The 17,308-nt window shown below is 55.6% G+C and overlaps 4 protein-coding genes across 4 annotated transcripts; 2 read left to right on the top strand and 2 right to left on the bottom strand.

Annotated features, from left to right (window-relative positions):
* Positions 1 to 572: 572 nt before the first annotated feature.
* Positions 573 to 1,774, bottom strand: H257_06455 (hypothetical protein; the record flags this gene model as incomplete). Its single annotated transcript, XM_009831666.1, has 5 exons — positions 573 to 758; positions 811 to 966; positions 1,014 to 1,159; positions 1,332 to 1,506; positions 1,559 to 1,774. 5 exons carry the CDS (start codon positions 1,772 to 1,774, stop codon positions 573 to 575), a joined length of 879 nt encoding a protein of 292 aa, XP_009829968.1.
* Positions 1,775 to 2,590: 816 nt separating this feature from the next.
* Positions 2,591 to 5,886, bottom strand: H257_06454 (hypothetical protein). Its single transcript, XM_009831665.1, has 3 exons — positions 4,768 to 5,886; positions 4,422 to 4,723; positions 2,591 to 4,367 (listed from the first exon to the last, which is right to left on the bottom strand). The coding sequence occupies exons 1-3, from the start codon at positions 5,840 to 5,842 to the stop codon at positions 2,652 to 2,654; spliced, it is 3,093 nt and encodes a 1,030-aa protein (XP_009829967.1). The 5' UTR covers positions 5,843 to 5,886; the 3' UTR covers positions 2,591 to 2,651.
* A 288-nt stretch (positions 5,887 to 6,174) lies between these two features.
* Positions 6,175 to 14,258, top strand: H257_06453 (hypothetical protein). The gene is made up of 3 exons (XM_009831664.1): positions 6,175 to 8,556; positions 8,601 to 9,477; positions 9,531 to 14,258. The coding sequence occupies exons 1-3, from the start codon at positions 6,304 to 6,306 to the stop codon at positions 14,195 to 14,197; spliced, it is 7,797 nt and encodes a 2,598-aa protein (XP_009829966.1). The 5' UTR covers positions 6,175 to 6,303; the 3' UTR covers positions 14,198 to 14,258.
* A 460-nt stretch (positions 14,259 to 14,718) lies between these two features.
* Positions 14,719 to 17,051, top strand: H257_06452 (hypothetical protein). The gene has a single exon (XM_009831663.1). It carries the CDS (start codon positions 14,735 to 14,737, stop codon positions 17,009 to 17,011), a length of 2,277 nt encoding a protein of 758 aa, XP_009829965.1. The 5' UTR covers positions 14,719 to 14,734; the 3' UTR covers positions 17,012 to 17,051.
* The last annotated feature ends 257 nt before the right edge of the window (positions 17,052 to 17,308 follow it).

Genomic DNA, 17,308 nt, shown 5'->3' with positions numbered 1-17,308 from the left:
ATGGATGGCCGTCAGGACAGATTGTATGAGGTACCTCTGGTGGACGCCATGGCGTGGGCCAAGGATGCATGGCGCTCTGTGTCACGGTCAACTGTTGTGAACTGCTGGAACCGTACTGGCATTCTCGACACTGGCCTGTCGTCGTTTAGCGAGCACGTGTCAGCCATGCAATTGAATAGCCAGGATGCTCCATAAACTAATATTGTTTTCACTTTATATTTTGGTACTCTCCAAAACTTGTTCATAATCAGGCGTTTCAAAGAGCGAGGGAAATCAGTAGTAGTATAACTATAAATATCACAGGATTGCAAGATATGTTGAACTACTTCGTTGATCTTCTTGTGCTCGGTAGGAGGGTTCTCGTGGTCCTCGGGGTAAACCCCCTCCTGAATCGAATGGAGATATTTTCAAAGGCCAAATCGGAGTTTGAGAAGTATTGCGACATGTTGTGCTTGTCACGTTACAAATATTTATAGCCAATCAAATGTGCCTAGGGTTGGGTAAATTATATTATTGAGCGTTGAGTTTTGCATGCAAATTTGGTTGCAAACCCGGGCGAGTTTCTCCCCGGTTCACTGTAGGTGAGTGCGCATACTGGGGCAATCCTTGATGAGCTCGTCGAAAAGCGTTCGGACATGCACCATATGCAGGCTCTCACGCTGTAGGTACACGGTCACGGACTCGAACTTGTTGAGGTGGCTTACAAGCTCGGTGATTGCGCGGTCGTCCGAAGGTGTTTGGAGAAGGCTTGCCACGATCTCGTCTGACGAAGTCAGAGAGCAGCGGCCTGAATGTTATGTAGCGACTGACCTTTGCGTGATAGGACGACCAGCACGTGGAGTTGTGGAGCACCAGGGATAGCGAGGTCAACTTGCGCAGGTGAACACGATTGTTCAGACTCTTGAGGCCGACCATTAGCTTTTGGAACTTGTGAATGACCGGACGGTACTGTTCAAACACGAACTTCTCGACAGCAAGGTTCAAGCGGTGACTAGCTCATCCACCATGGGTACGTTGATATCTTTGGCCATGCGCTTGTTGGCACTGCAATTGTCGTAGACCATGAACCTTACGTTGGAGATATTACGTTTGTAGACGCGAAGAATGTTGTCCAAGAACAAAATGTGTTCGCGCGCGCCGTGGGCATTGTCGTTGGGGTCTTAAAGCTCAGCTGGGTCAAACTAGTGCAGCGGTGCCATAGAATGATAGGGTGACTTCATGATTTCGCCATCAGCATAGATGGCAAACATGGCAAGGTAGTGTTCGTTGTTGCACGCTCATCCGTCTAAAGCAATGCCGAAACGCTCTGGGAGTTTGTTTTCGATTCCTACCTCGACGCGACATGTGATAAGCCGCAGACACTTTCACACGGTTTTGGGGTCCATTGAGCCGAGAGAGGAGTGCGTTTTGTAGTTTTCGGATCTGAGAAAGGCGAAGGGGAGGTTGCCGGAGACGACCCTGTCGATGCCACCGAAGATCGAAGCTGCCTTGTCGAGACGCCGCGACCTACCGCGACGGTGGGGTTGATTTATCGAGTGCCAGACATGCGCACATGTACGTCCTTGTGATACCTGTAGACGTGCTGCGCAAAGTTTTGGTACCCGCTGGCCTTCGTCAGCTTGATGACAAACCTCGGGGTGCATCCAAGGCATTCGTACTGAACATTAGTCTTAACTTTTTCAACTTTGGATCGGTCGAGGTCGTCTCGCCGAGCTTGGTAAAGCTTGGACGTGAAAGACCTCACGTTGGGCGTGACCACAAATGTTGATTGCATGGTGGTGAATGTAGATGCAGTTGGGTGGTCAAAATCACACAATCACCACTACAAGAGTAATTTTATCGAGACCCCCAACAATCAATAATTTAAATTGTCCAGCACCTCGCAATCAATTGTATTTTCTGTCATTAACCAGAAAGAGCAAGGTGAAATTTTTGTATGCAGCGCAAGATTGTGTAGTTTCAATTAAATTATCTTCAAGTTTAAATAAATACTACGTAGTAATATTTTTATATATTTTGTTTTTAAATTCTTATTATGTACTACGTAGTATTGATGATTTTTATTTTTCATGTGTCTGTCTCTTTTTGGAATTCATAACAGGCCACCTTGCGAATTGTCGTCTAATTTGTCCAATCAGATCCCGTGAAATCACGAAACTCGCTGGCTGTTGATGCAAGGATCTTTCAGATAATTATGTAGGATGTGTATAAGAGCAAGATCATGCGATGTGATATTTAGGACTCGGTGTGGCGTATCCACGAAATCAAATCACAATGTTGGGGGAGCGGCAACTCCCAGGAACACTTGGCGCCGTGTACTAGTATTGATCTTGAGGAAGCAAATTCTGAACTGCCTACCGGTAGTACTGTACTAGTATTCCCCTGGCCAACGGGGAACCTAGCCCTAACTAAACTACGAAAACTAACTGGACTGTCTGACATGTACTATACTAGCTGAGTATCTGTTTCAGAGGCCTAATGTACACCAGAAGCATCGGCGTGAAAGGAGGAATCAATCACTGACAGCGAAACATCTTCCTCCTGAGGAATCACTTGTGCGCAGGTGTGCCCCAATTACCAGTACTAGTAACGAAAGCACTATTAACGTTACAATACGTACTGTAAACATAACGTTATGATCACTCGTCGATTTAAACGACGATCTTGGTCCCACCGCTGGGGCGTCGGCGGGTGCTGTCGTAGCTCTTCCGCCGTGCAAAACTGCTCACTTCTTCGTCGTCGCCTTGCTTGTCGTCCTCAATCTTGACTTTACTTGGGGTCCTCTTTGCCATGTCCGCGGGGATTTCCAGCAGCAAACTCATTTCGTGGCCAACCCATCGAACGAATTCGTCCTCCTTTCTGTTGTTCAAGTCGCCCTGCAACCGACGACTGGCGGCGTAATGCTGAGTCAGCTCCAGCTCATCGCCCATTTTCAGTTTTTTCTCGAGGTGGCCGAGTCGTTGGTGGCAGTTCAACTGTCCGAGGATGTGGTTGCTCCACTCGTACAGCGCGAGGGCCTTGGAAAAGCCCGAGTGTGCCGCCCTCAGATTGCCGAGGCGGGAGTGCACCATGCCAATGCCAGTCAACGTCGACGCTTGGCCGACTTTGCTGTCCCCGGCCCGGTAGAGTAGAAGCGCCAACCCGAACTGGACCTTGGCTTCTTCGAACTTCTTGTCCTGGACCAAGATGGTGGCCCAGAGTTTGGTCAGATTGGCTTGGGCGACCTTGAGTCCGTGCTCTTTGGCGATGTCGAGCCCACTCTTTAGAGCTCGAACCGCGCCTTCGTGTCGACCCGCCAGAAACAAAGTGTGGGCAAAGTAGCACGCGAGGGACGCCGTGGCCGACGCCCACTTGGGCTGCCGCTTCCTTCGTCGAAGGGGGGGCTTCTCCCCCGACTGTCCGGCGGACGTTTCGTCGGGCGTGACCTGGTTCGGACTGTCCGAGCTCTCGTGGTCTGACGTTTCAGTGGGTTGGTTGTTGTTGGGTACGTCGCAGCTGGCTTGGTCGAATCGTTCGAGGCAGTTCCACGCGTTCGCTTCGTGGATGTCCAAAATCAAGTACGCGGCGTTCGAAAACGGAGAAAACGTGCCGATGTACTGGTGGGTCCATCGCATGGACTTAGCGAAGTGCGCTGTCCACCGGATGGCGTCGGGGGGGCGCACCCACCGCCGGGCGTAGCTCGTGATGAACGGAAACGTCGAAAACAGCAGCGACAGGCTCTGCAGGTGGGCGTGGGACAGCGTCTTCTGCAGCGCCTCCTCGATGGACGTGCGGCTGCGCTCGAGCGGCGACCGCGCACTCTTGCGGGTGGATCCGCTGACGAATTCCCCATAGTGTTGCAAGGCCGAAAGCAGGGCTTCGTGGTGGATGTCCTTTTGCCTTGGTTTGCACTTGATGGGAAAGTGGTGTTGCTTCTGCAAGAGAGAGTACCGGCAAAGGACGCTGGCGTGGCGCTCCCAGTCGCGGCCAAACATGGCGCGGAAGTCCGACGCGAGGGCCCCTGCCGGGAGGTACCCCTGCAGCGCAAAGAACCGCAGCGTGTCTGGGTCAGTGAGCGACCCAATCGCCACTTGGAGCGACGTCATGAGGGGCGGAAGATACGCCGTTTGGGAGCAGATGGCGTGGGTGAGTTCCGGCAGCGTCTTGTCCTGGAGGAGCGACGCGCAGAGGGCGATGGCTTGGGGGTGGCCGTCCAAGTACGCCAGGAGCGGGTGGTGCATGAGCTCGACGTCCAACGGCCGTGTGATCACTTCTGGAAAGTCGAGGTGATGGCATGCCCGAGGAGACTTCTTTAGGAAGAGACGCGCGGCTTGGGACGACGACAGGCGATGCAGCTCCACGACCTTTTCGTCGGTCATGTCGAACGCCTACAACGAGGGGTAGTACATACATAACGTGAATACATGAATGGATGGACAGACTTGAGTGGAGGTCACGACGAGCTTGAGTCTGGGGCACTGCGACAGTAACTTGACGACAAAGTGCTGGAACGACAGGTTGTCTTGGACGTGGTCTACGATCACCAGCGTGTGGTGCAGCAGCGTGTGCAGCGGGGCGTTAACAGGCATGGAGTCCTCGACCAAGAGCGTGGACCGGATGGACGCTTCGAGGGATTCCACGGTTGTGAGGCCCCGGACGTTGCAGTACACGACGCCGTCTTCAAACACTTGCCGCTCCTGCATGAAGTGGGCCAGCTTGAGCGCTACGGTGCTTTTCCCAATGCCTATTCCATCCATCCTTAGCAATGTAACACATTTGAGCAGGTACCAGGAGCTCCACGGATGGTCACGAGGCCACCTGGGGCGTGGAGCAATGTGGCCAGCGTGTGCAGTTCCATTTCTCGACCGAGTACTATGGGAGGCAAGGCTGGCAGCAAATGGCGTTTCTGGGCGTCGTGCAGCTGCAAATTGAAGAACTTGCCTTGGGGCACGTCGAAAAAGAGAGGTTCAAACACGCATTTGCAGTCGTTCGGGCGTTCCAAGGCAGCACAACTGCATCGTTGGAGCAGCACGAACTTGCCGCTCTCGAACTTGAGCTGGCTGTTGGTTTCGGCTCGAACGCGGGATTGGGCAATCGCAAACGCTTGGGGTACAGTTCTTCCATGAAGAATCGCGTGGTAAAATGCCTGGGCAAACATGATGCTGACTTCGTCGAGGATCTTTTCGTTCTGCTTGACGCAGACCACGTGCTGGACCCCGGCGCGAAGGAACACTTCGCCCACTTGACGAGAATGGCAGGACGACACAAACACAAGCTTGAGGGACGGGGATGGCAGTCCGCTACACAGGATGGATTGCAACGTCGGGGAATCAATGAGATGGCCCAGACCAGTGGCGTTGCAGTCTTCAAACACGAGAAAGTCCTGCTGACCGTCGCCGCCGCCGTGGCCACTGAAATGAAGAACGGTCGCATTCCGGTCCAGCACCTTCCGCAACGTATCGACCGACATCACGCCATGGATCGTACGCAACGCACGGTTCGAGTCGGCGAAAATGCGGTGAAGACGATGCTGCTCTTGCTTGATGTTGAGTTCAGGTAATGGAACATACCGCTTGTCGGGCAATTGGAGGAGGAACGGCGACGCATGCAAAACTGCGACGTCCAGGTCTGTGTGCAGCGAATGTTCATGAGGAGCACTTGGATCCACGGAGAGTAGACTCATGGTGTCGCTCAAGAGGTCCGACCTGTCACTGCTGGAAGGCGCCGCGTCCAGCACGGACAAGATCGCTGCGGCTTGCATTTGAAGGATGCTGATGTACTCCATATGCTCTTCCAGCGATTTTTGCAATGGTGAGTCACATATCGAGCGCAAAAGCAACCGAATGTCGTCCAACACAGTCATCTTCGCATGAACTCGTGGACGCCGCTCCAAACTATTGATTTTCCAGCAAATGTTGACATCATAAATGGAGCGATCCGATTGGCGGCATGGGATTAGGGTTCAATTACGGTACTCATTTATATCCCTTCATTTATATTGCTTCATTTATATCCCTTCATTTATATTGCGTCATTTATATTGCTTCATTTATAAAGTACATGGGACAAAACAGTTGAGGTGAGGGAAAAGTTTATCAGGACATGGGACAATACAGTTCAGGATGAGAGACGTTTTATATCGACGTTATTGCTGTATAAAACCTGCGGTTCGAGTTTAACGTATATTTTGCCAATCTCCCAACACTGGTTAAATCTCACCCGAACATTATCCGGAAGGAGGCGAAGAAAATCCATCCAAATCGGAAATCGTCGTCCCATTCATTTGTCAACGGACTGTCGAGTAGAACCCTTGCTTCCGGCCGCATGTCGTACGATATGGGGTTCATATTCCTTGGCATCACAGCACTGATTGCATCCGTGTGTGTGGTGCCTCCTCTGGCCAAGGCCGTCATCGCCCCACTGCTCAGCTCTGCGGTCGCGAGCGGTGCAAAGACCTACGTCGAAGCGTTCATCAAAGTCTTTTACAACGTGCTCGAGGGAACAATCACGGTGGAGAACATCTCAGTGCAACCGAGCTACCTCTACTCCATGCGCTTCTCCCTCCCTGGTCCCGTTGAGGTGACAAAGGTGACGATCGCCAAGTTGCGGCTGCAAATGCCTGCCCTGCTGGGAGCCAACGGTGTCTATTCGTACCGCATGCCTATCCAAATCACGGACTTTCACGTTGAAGGCAAGATCGACGATTCATTTGAGAAAGACCGCGAGGAGTATTTCAAACGCGCGATCGAGAACAAGCTGTCTGAGGCCAACAACGCCACGAAGCTCGTCCTCGAGTACATCAGTCGTTTCCAACCGACAGATCCCCGCGTTCCCCCGACTTGGACCCAGAAATTGACGCGTTCGATCGTGGAAACCATGGAACTGTCTGTGAACAAGCTGACGTTTTCGTTTGTCGGCAACGAACCTGCGACACCAGCGACCACATTCAAACTTGTGACAGATCATTGGGCCGTCCGGTGCACACCCAACGAAGACACGCTCAAGACCGACCGCATGATGGTGTTCCAGAACCTCGGGATTGCGATCGGCGACACTCGCGTGATCAGCTTCCCCACCCTCAAGCTGGACCTGAACATGCCAGACGTGTACGAAGTCATGTACTCGTCTCGGCCCCTGCCGCAGAAGATTTTGGGCGTCAAGTTCGACCCTCCATCGATGCTCATGACGCTGAGCCCGGACCTGTACACGTCGTTGATGCGCTTCTACATTTGCTACTCGAAGTATTGCTCGCTTCTGGACGAATTGGAGGCCAAGCAAGCCGACGCGTCGCTGCCAAGTCTCTCGACCGAAGACACCCTCCGCTACCACGAAGCTTTCAAGTGGGACCCCAATGCGAATGCACCCGCGCCAAGCGACGTCGTCACAGAGCTGGAAAAGTCGCTGACGTTGTCTGCGATACTGCATCTGCGTCAAACCGTGATGAAGTGGGGCGTGGCGCTGCGGGCCGCGGGCCAAGACGCTGTGGACTTCGACGTGCTCCACCAGAACCTGGCAACCGACGCCGCGTCTTTCCGAGGCAAGGACGTTGCTGTCCAAGTGGACCAGTGGGGTATCAAGTTTTACGACGGCACCGACTCGATCGAGCCCATCGGCGACCTCGTCATGAGCAACGTGTACGTGACCGTCAAGACCCGACTGGTGGACGACCTGAGCACGGAACTCACGTACGGCGTGCGCAACCTCCAGCTCATGACGGCCTGCCCGTCCATGGAGTGCCAGCGCTCCCAGCTGATTTCCCACGCCACGGTGCAGCCGCTCTTGTTTGGGCACTTAAAGCAGTTCAAGAGTGGCCACATGGACGTGGACCTCAACTTGGAAAACATGGCGCTGTACGCCGCCAAGGACCCGCTCGAACACTTTTTGCTGTACCTGGACCGACTGCAGATGGGCGCCCAGGCGGCCAAGACGGCGGCGCAAAGCACGACCGCGTCGCCTTCCACGGCCGTCGTGGCGTCGGTATACCACGCGGTTCCGTCCAACCTTGGCGACGTCGGCTCGTGCTCGCTGCTCAGCGGTGCGCTGTACGACATCAACGTTCGCGTGATGGACCTGAGCATCTTCCTCATCCCGCCGGTGGTGGAGCACACGGGGTCGCTGCTGGAATGCACGCTCACGGTGGTGCTAGACATTGACAGCGACCTCACGCACGAGCGCATTTCCGTGGCCATTTCCGACACGGCGTTGTCGCCTCGGCTGTACCAGGCCCCCGAAGAAACCACGGGGTTCCCCACCATCTTTGCGCCGCCGTCAGCCGAATCCCTCTTGACCCCCATGACCATCATGACGGACTACCAGCTCAAACTGCTCACGGACGACGAAAAGCGAACGCAAGCGGTGGGCCAAGACTTGACCCGTCCCCAATTCAAGCAAGGGCTGGGCGTGAAGATTCCAGACATTTCGCTGTCGTTTTCCCAGCTGAATTTTGCCATCTTTTGGAGTGCGCTGACAAACCTGAGCCAGATCGAAACCACGACGGCGGAACAGCGCCATAAGCGCTTGGAAATTGAATCAGCCGCGCGGGAAGCCGAGTTGGAGCTCCAGATCAAGAAACGACTGGTGCGTATGGGTAGATACTTACACCATTTCTCACACAATTGTAGGACCATGCCCAGATGCAGTTTGAAGAAATCGACGTGGACGGCACCAAGAGCATCGAAGTGGACGAGCTGCAGCTGCTGCTCCAGCGAGCGATCGTCCACGACCAGCTGCTTCTGACGGAGCTGCGGGAGCTCAGCACGACTATCTTCAATCACATCGACAAGGACGGCAGCGGCACCATCGACTTCGATGAGTTCAGGCACTTTCTGGTCGAAACCATGAACGTCGAGTACGTCCGCGGCTACTTGGACTTGTTTGCTGGCGAGTTCGACTGCGTGGACACTGTGCAGGCTCGCTTTGGCAAGATCATGCCCTTTGAGCAGCGCGACTCGATCATCGACTGGCACGGGTACTTTTTGCGAGTAGTGAAGGACAACCCCGATGCGTTTTGGGCCGTGTACACGTCGGAAACTGGCGCCACCAAGACATCATGCAACAACCAACCGCCCCAGCTACTGCAAAAGAAGCTGGTGCGACTGCTGCAGAACTTTGACGCTGCCCAGCAGTGCTGGCAAGTGATTATCCAGCCCCAGCTCACGGACGAAGGCGACGTGGCGTGGAGTGTGAAGCGCGACATGCTCACGGGGGGGTTGGTCGAATTTGAGTCTGCCGGCAAGTTGATGATGAACCAAGAGCCCAAACATGAAGAAACCAGTTCGCAGGTGGTCGTGGAAGCGGCACTGGCGCGGTTGATTGTGGCCACCAACATGAGTCTGGGCAACTTGCGCGTTGAAATGGTGGACGCTAGCTTGCCCATCGAAGCTCGCCGCGCCAAGTTTGTCGTGGACAGAGTGACATGTCAATTCAATATGGCGTCGGACATTGGAGCGAAAGTGTACGATGTGAACGCGGTGTCTTCAGAATGGGCTGGGACGATGGGTACACGAAGATGCATATATACATGTATATCGTAATAACGTGTGCGATGTTAGGGTTCCATGTCTCGGCCGAGTGCTACAGTGATCTGTCGTGTGCGATGGAGTACATTATTGAGCCGTGGGTGTTTTCGATGGGGGCGTTGAGCAAGAAAGGCGCCGAGGGCTTTCACTACTGGGGAGAAGCGGAAAAGCTGTTTCAAGTCAACATGTCGGCGTCCCTGCTGCAATTGCTCAAGATCTTGCCGGAAATCATGTCTGGGACGCTGGTGATTGAAGACACCCCCAAGGTGCAAAAGCGCCAGGGCCAGCTCCCGTTCCAAATCACAAACTCGACCGGCGTCGAGCTAGCGTTTGGCTCGGACGACAAGGAGATCGTGTTGACCCCTCGGTCCGTCACCCCCATCGAGTGGCCGTCCCGCGACAACTGCCGACTGGCCATCCCTGGCTGGGGCTCCAAGGCGGATATCTCGCTGCCGCGTTTCGGTCCGCAGGAGATTTCCGTGACGGACCCTTCCACGTCCCGGTCCATCTCACTCATCGCCAACTGCCGCTTCGACGACCCGAACGACGGCTCGGTCACGTTAAAGTCGAACGTGTACCTGTCCAACCAAAGCCTGCTGGACGTGCAGCTCAAGTGTCTGATCCACATGGCGGGGTTCGCCGCTTTCAACGACGAAGTGCGCACGGTTGCTGCCGGCGACCGCGTGGCGCTGCCGATCTCCGTGTTTATGGGCGACACGGAGCTGTTTGTGCGTCCGGTGGTGGGGGACGAGTGGACGACCAACGTGACGCTGACCAACGACATGCTTCTGGACGCCGACTCGTCGGATCGGGCCATCACTAAGAGCACGTCGACGTCTTCGCTTCGAAAAGGCACGATCGTGCCCATCCAGGACCAGCGCCGGTCGTCCAAACTGGTGAAAGCACTCACATCTTGCATCCATTTATACCGCCACGTGATGGCCGACAACATGATTCAGTGGGAAATCGCCGTGTACGCGCCGCTTGTGGTCCAGAACGCACTGCCGTACGACCTCGAGTACGTGATCTTCGAGTACCGCGCCAAGTGCGACATGGCCACGATCGAAAAGACGCTGTACGAGGCGTCGCCGCCGTTCCGGGTCAAGTCGGGGTGCTACGCCGACGTGTCGGGGGTGACCGGCAACAAGCCGGGGTACTTGGCCTTCCGCCTGGTACACAAGGACACGACGTCTAGGTGGTCCAAGGCCCTGCTCATGGACATGAAGCCCCAGGGGGGAGTGGAGAAGTTCACGACGGCCCTGGAAAAGTGCGAGTTGGAGGCGCATTTGACAGTGAACCTTCAGCGCATGAGCCTGCCGGACAAGCCCCGCGTGGTGAAATTCTCTGCGCCGTACTGGGTGTACAACAAGACTGCGCTCGGGCTCGAGTTCCGCCTCCCGGACGACGAAGGCAGCAAAGTGCCGGCGACCGTGACCGTCCATCCCGTGTTCAACGACCCCATCCTGCTCTCGATGCCGAAGAACCGCTTGAGCTTCCGACCCGTGACTGGCGCCGGCGCCGTGCTGCCTCCGTCGTGGGAGTCGCTGCACTCGACCGACCACCGCCCCCCGACGGTGTTTTCGCAGCTGACGTCGCCGTGCCCGTGGTCAGACCCGACCAACGTGTCGGCCGTGCAAACCAACGGCGAAATCTGCTGCGGATCGCACGTGATTGGCCTAGACATTGCGGGTCTGATGGGGTTTTTCGACGGGTCCATTGCGCTGTCGCTCAGTCCTCGCTTCATCGTGCAGAACAACACGCCGTTCGACATTCAGTTTCGGTCGTTTGCCACGAGCGATAGCGACCAAATCCTGAGCGACAAGCACCTGTCGTCGCTAGATGTGTTCCCGCTCCAGAGCCACACCAACGGCGCCGTGTTCCCGTTCAAGCAGCTCAACAAGGAACCTCTGACCAAGTGCCACAAGTACCTGAGCTTGGCCATGCACGGCAGCGCCGTCTGGTCGTCTGTGATCTCGGTCAACATTGTCGGCGACGTGTACTTTCCGCTCAAGTGCACCACCCGCAAGCGGGAGTACATTGTCAAGGCCGCCATCCAAATGCTGGGGACGCATGTATATGTGGTCTTGAGTGACGCATCTAGCACGCCTCCGTACCGCGTCGAGAACTTCTCCATGTTCCCCGTGACCCTTCGCCAAGCCGAGCAAAAGCAGGGCGGCGTGACGCTGGACCGAGGACAGCGGTACGACTTTGCGTGGGACTTGGCGTTTGTGAACGACCACAAGCTGGAGGTGGTGATCCAGAACCAAAAGTACACTGTCGACATTGACTCTGTGGGTCGAGTCAAGTCGACCAACTTGCTCCAGGGCATGCTGGACGGCCAGTCCAAGTGCCGCCTCGAAGTGGTTCCCGTGGGCACCACCCGCGTCTTGCGCATCATTGACGCCAAGCTGCAGCAACTGGATGCGCTGCGGAAGCAAGTCCCTTCGAACGTGGCGCGGACGACGTCCTGGCACGCCACCTCGATCGACGTGCGCCTCGCCGGGTTTGGTCTGAGTGTCCTCGACGGCTACCCCCAGGAAGTGCTGTACTTTTCGATGGAGAACATTCAAGTGCGTACGAAACCGCAGTCGCTGGAGTGGGAAGTGTCGATTTTCCACTTTCAGGTCGACAATATGCTCGCGGGCGCCACGTTCCCCGTGGTGCTGAGCCCCGTGAACAGCGGATTCAACGGTGACGACGTGCCGTGCTTCAAGTTGGTGCTGGAGCGCATCGAGAGCTTGTCGGATGCGTATGGCATCCTGAAACTGATGGACATTTCGCTGCAGCCCCTGTCTGTGAAGCTCGAGCTCGAGTACCTGTTCAAGCTGCTTGCCTTGTTGGAACCGGTGCTCATGTCTGGGTCGCAAGTGGTTTCCCACGAGAAACTCGCGTTGGAATTGAGCACCAAGCCGTTGACTGCGCCCGAGCCGGTGGTGGCCAAATCATCGGATTTGCTCTACTTTGAAAAGTTTACGATCCAAGAAATGGAGTTCAAGCTCGAGATGCAAATCCAAAAGGACGACCTCACGCGCCCGATCCAGTCCCGCTCGTGGCTGATCAACGCCCTGAACCAGTTGGTGGGTATCTTGGGCTCCAAGATCAGCGGATCGCCCACGTTTCGCTTTGCCCCGATCACAAAGCGCCACTGTTTCACGACCCAGTCGAGGTTGCAGTCGCAGCTGATCCAAAACTATACCCGCGAAGTGGTGGTTCAAGCGTACAAGCTGGTCGGGTCGATGGATTTGCTGGGCAACCCCGTGGGGCTAGTGGGGGATTTGGGCAGCGGCATCATTTCGTTCTTTAAAGTCACGGGCGACGAACTGACGGGCGATTCCAAGACCCGCGGCGAAGGGGTCAAGATCCTCGGCAAGACGGTGGCGACGTCTGCGACAGGGTTTGTGTCCAAAGTGACGGGCAGTCTGGACAAGTTTATGGACGAAGTGTCGGACGTGACGGACACGCGGCAGACGTACACGTCGTCGGACAAGAAGGACCACGACAACATCCTGGACGGCAGCATCAACTTTGCCAAGAACTTTGGCAAGGGCGTGGCGGGGGTGTTTACGAAACCCATCGAAGGCGCCATCTCGGGCGGCGTGGGCGGGCTGGTGCAGGGCACGGTCCAGGGGCTGGCGGGGCCCATGGTGGTGGTGCTCAAGGGCGTGACCCAGACCACCCACGCGTTGGCCCAGGAGGCGTCCGACAACCTGGAGGACTCTGTGCCGTTTCAAGGACGACGGCGCAAGGAACTCAAGTTTGAGGATAAGAAGCTCGTCCCCCGCACCGAAACCACGCAGCTGGAGCTGGAGATCATTTCCGCCAGCGGACTGCTGGCCGCGAACGCCGGCAAGTGCAACGCCGTGTGCTACGTGTACCTGGACGACGTCAAGGTGTTTCACACGAAAGTGCTGTTTGGGTCGAGCAATCCAGAATGGCACGCCAAGTTCCGCGCCGAACTCAAGCCCCAGACGAAGAAGATCAAGTTTGTGGTCAAAGACAACTTTACGTCGTTTGAAGAAGAGATTGGCAAGCTGGAAATGACGCTGCTCGAGTTCCAGCAGGATTTTACCCCTCCGAAAGCGGCGTCTCCGCTGAGCCAGTGGGTGACTCAAAACGTGTCCACCCCCACGGCGTCTAACGTGGACAAACACTTTGGAGTGGATCCGTCGGTCATCTCGGTGGACGTGCCGCGGATCGAGCGCGAGTATTTCCTGCAGGCCAAGACGTCGCGGGCGTCCAAGAACCTCCAGGTGATGGTGACGATCCAGGAAGTGTCGGAGCTGACGCCGCTGCGCAACTTGTTTGGACGGAACGCCAACATCACGCCGTTCGTGGCCGTGGACATTGGGGGCAAAGTGCAGAAGACGTCGGCCAAGACGGGCACCCACGTCTCGTACAAGGAGACGTTTACGTTCGAGTGGAAGCCCGACACGTCGCGGTGCCTCGTGACAGTGTTCGACAAGAGCATGCTCTCGGACGACCTCGTGGGCTCGGCCTTCTTGCCGCTGGACATCAACACCCCTGTCATGGAGACGGTGCTGGAGATGCAGGCGGGGCCGAAGAAGGTGGTGAATGGCAAGGTGGCCGTCAAGTACGAGATTGTGGGGCTGCCCACCCCCGACACCCCCAATGCCAACATGGACCGCCGAAACAGCGGACGCACTGCCGGCCGACTCAAGTTGTATGCCAAAGTCGCGTAAATGCATGTCGTAATTAACAGTCTCATGGACAAATTCATGGAAGTACTAACTTATCTGAAACACCACTTATCCAAATGCAGGGTTTCACCTAACCGCCCCAAAACTATGCACACTACTGGTACTATACAATAATTAAGCTTAAAATACAGCTTCAAAACGTATCCAGTATAGATTGGCCTGGATTTTGGCTTTAATCCGATGCCTCGTCTACCGGTATTATTAGTGTGCTTAATTTGGTCGTTTAAGTTGGTTTATCGCCTTGTGCTACGAGTCTCCACTATTGAGTGACGTACGTGATTGATGGTTTACAAGAGCACAAAGCGGCAGGACCATTCAATGCACGGCCATACGTTCGGGGCCTAATAGAGCTCCTTCATCAGATCACGCGTGACCTCACGCGCGAGTTTCGGGCGGGTAGGGCGGGTAGAAAGGGTGACGATCGGTTGATCTTGACTTGAGTATACTGCATGAAACGCACGTTTCTTCGGGGGTGTAATGGACGAGCCAATTTTCACACAGATACGGCGGGTGACGAGGATGCGAGGCAAGGTGCTCCTCCGCGCGTCCGAGTACCAGTGGATCTCCCGCGTGATGGTTCTGGAGGTGGGCTCTCTCTCCTTCTTCTGTCCCAAGTCCCAGTGCAGCTTGGAGTGCGTCCAACTGCGGGACGCTACGTGCGAGACGGTGGTCGTTTCATCTGACCATTTGCACTGCTTTCGCGTGATCGAAGTGGACGGCGAACGCAAGACCACGAATGAATGGATCATCGACGTATCCTCGTCCCAGGTCAAGCAAAAGTGGATCTCCGCCGTCCAAACGAACATTCTTGAGCTCAAACGGCAGCGCAGTCCCATCACGGGCACTTCCACCTCAACCTCCTCCGCCGAGAGTAGCTCAACCACCCCTCTTCCTTCCGATCACAACCCCGATCGCATTGACACTGCTCGTCGACTCATTCACGACCTCCAAGCCCAGCGCGGCAGTGTTTTTCTCCGCGGCAAGGACGTGCTGGACATCCTTCAGAAGCACATCGGATGCAAATCGCGGACAGAAGCCGTGATTCTGGGCAACACTCTCTTGAACGAAGGGTATTTCAAGCACATGGTGTCTCAGTACACCCTCCTTGACGACGACTGTCTGTTCGAGACAGTGTCCCCCACGCAGGTGAACCTCCAGAAGCAGTTCCAGACCATGCCCGACGACGACGGCGACGAAGCCGAGCAGTCGCTGCAGAACCAGTCCAACGGGTACTACTGCCCCGAGCTGCACAACCTGTTCGTGAGCATGCTGTCGGAGATCGAGATCGCGTACGTCGTGGACGACCCCCGACCGAGCGAAGACATGTCGATTTCAGGCGTGGATCTGGACCGGAGTTCGCTAGCGTTTGACGCGGCCAAGGAACTCACGCTCAAGGAATGCATCTACGGGTCCGACGCCGTGGAGTGCCTCATGAACGCCGGCCTGGTCAACGAAGACGCGGCGATGGTGCTGGGCAACCAACTGCTGGCCCGCGGGTACTTCAGCCCCATGGACAACGACACGGACAGCTTCGAAAATGCCCGCAAGCGCTACGTGCTGTCGTCGTCGATCACGCGGTCCGTGGCCCCCACGGCGGAAGAGACGCTCATGGAGATCCAGTGCCAAGAGGAAAAGTACCGCCAGGACCTCGTCACTTGCGACGACCTCAAAGTGCACGGCATGCAGCTGCTCGCGCTGTCATTCCTGGTGATTCTACTCCTCGACAGCCTCCAGTCCATGTCCATCGGGCTCAAGTTCCTGCTCGTGGCGTTCTGCGTCGGCGGCAAGCTGTACTTCCACGACCCGCTCATTGCGGCGGCGGCCCCAGCGCACCTCCCAACCAAGCTCACGGGGTCCCCTCCCAAGAAACCCAAGTCCAAGCGACCACCCCCATCTGCATCTTCCTTGGACCTTCCATCCCCGTCCACCCTTCGGCATCGCAAGTCCCCCGACGCCACAACTCCCACGACAACCACATGGAGCGACTCCGACAGCCCCACGACTGTAGCCACCGCCGCCCCAGTCGTGACTCTGACCGCCGAGGAGCTGGCCCGAGTCGCAGCGTTCCGCACCAGGCTGCCCATCACAGACGAAAATGCATTTCTGTTCACGGACGACTACATGTCCAGCGTCCTGAACGTCCGCAACCGCACGATGACGTATGCGGCCGAGAAGCTGCAGCGGTGCATCGCATGGCGGCAGTCGTACGGGGCGGCCACGATCACCAAGGACGAGATATTACCCCAACTGAACAACTGCTCGTTCTACTGGTGCGGATATGACTACCACAATCGACCGATCATTTGGACCCGGCCGAAACTCAAGAATTGGGCGAAGATGGACACGGCGCTCGAAATACGCGCGCACGTGTACATGATTGAGCTCGGCATCAAGCACTTGATGCCGCCGGGGGTCACAACATTCACGCTGGTGACAGACTGTCGAGATGTGGGGTACCGAGAAGTAGACATCCGACTCATGAAGGGGCTCATGGAGGTGTGCTCGGGAAACTACCCCGACCGCATCGGTGCCATTTGCATCGGGCCGCTTACGACGCTGGTCAAGACCCTCACGCGCATGCTGTCGCCGCTGCTGCCCGTTCGATTGCGTGAAAAGGCCAAGTTCATGAAGAGTCCAGGGAAAGAACTGGAAGAGTTTATGGCCCCACAGTACATTCCCAAGTACATGGGAGGGGAAGCTGATCACCCGTTGAGCGACGTGGCTGGAGAGTTTGACTTTGAGTTTATGGTCACTCAACAGCGGCGGCGACTGGACCAATTGACACTTCAGTCGTGAAATTAAACATGTAATATCAACATTGCCATGTACGAACCAACACAGTGCTCTTGTTACTGAAGGAATAATGACACTGTGTCTTCACAGATCGATCTCACCTGCGCATTTCACAACGATTCGATGTTTGTACTTACTAACTACTACTCCGGAATACTACATAGTATTAAAATACTATGTAGTACTGAAGTAGAATCACGATCGACCTATTGGCTAATCCAACTTTGAGTGGATTTGATTATTTGATTGGCTGGTCTTACAGAAAGGACTAGTATATTCAACCAATCAGAGCTCCAGATA

The sequence above is a fragment of the Aphanomyces astaci genome (assembly GCF_000520075.1).
Source record: "Aphanomyces astaci strain APO3 unplaced genomic scaffold supercont1.12, whole genome shotgun sequence".
Taxonomy (NCBI): Eukaryota; Oomycota; class Saprolegniomycetes; order Saprolegniales; family Verrucalvaceae; genus Aphanomyces; species Aphanomyces astaci.
The sequence above is the reverse complement of the archived record's forward strand: the minus strand, read 5'-3'. Positions and strand labels throughout refer to the sequence as shown.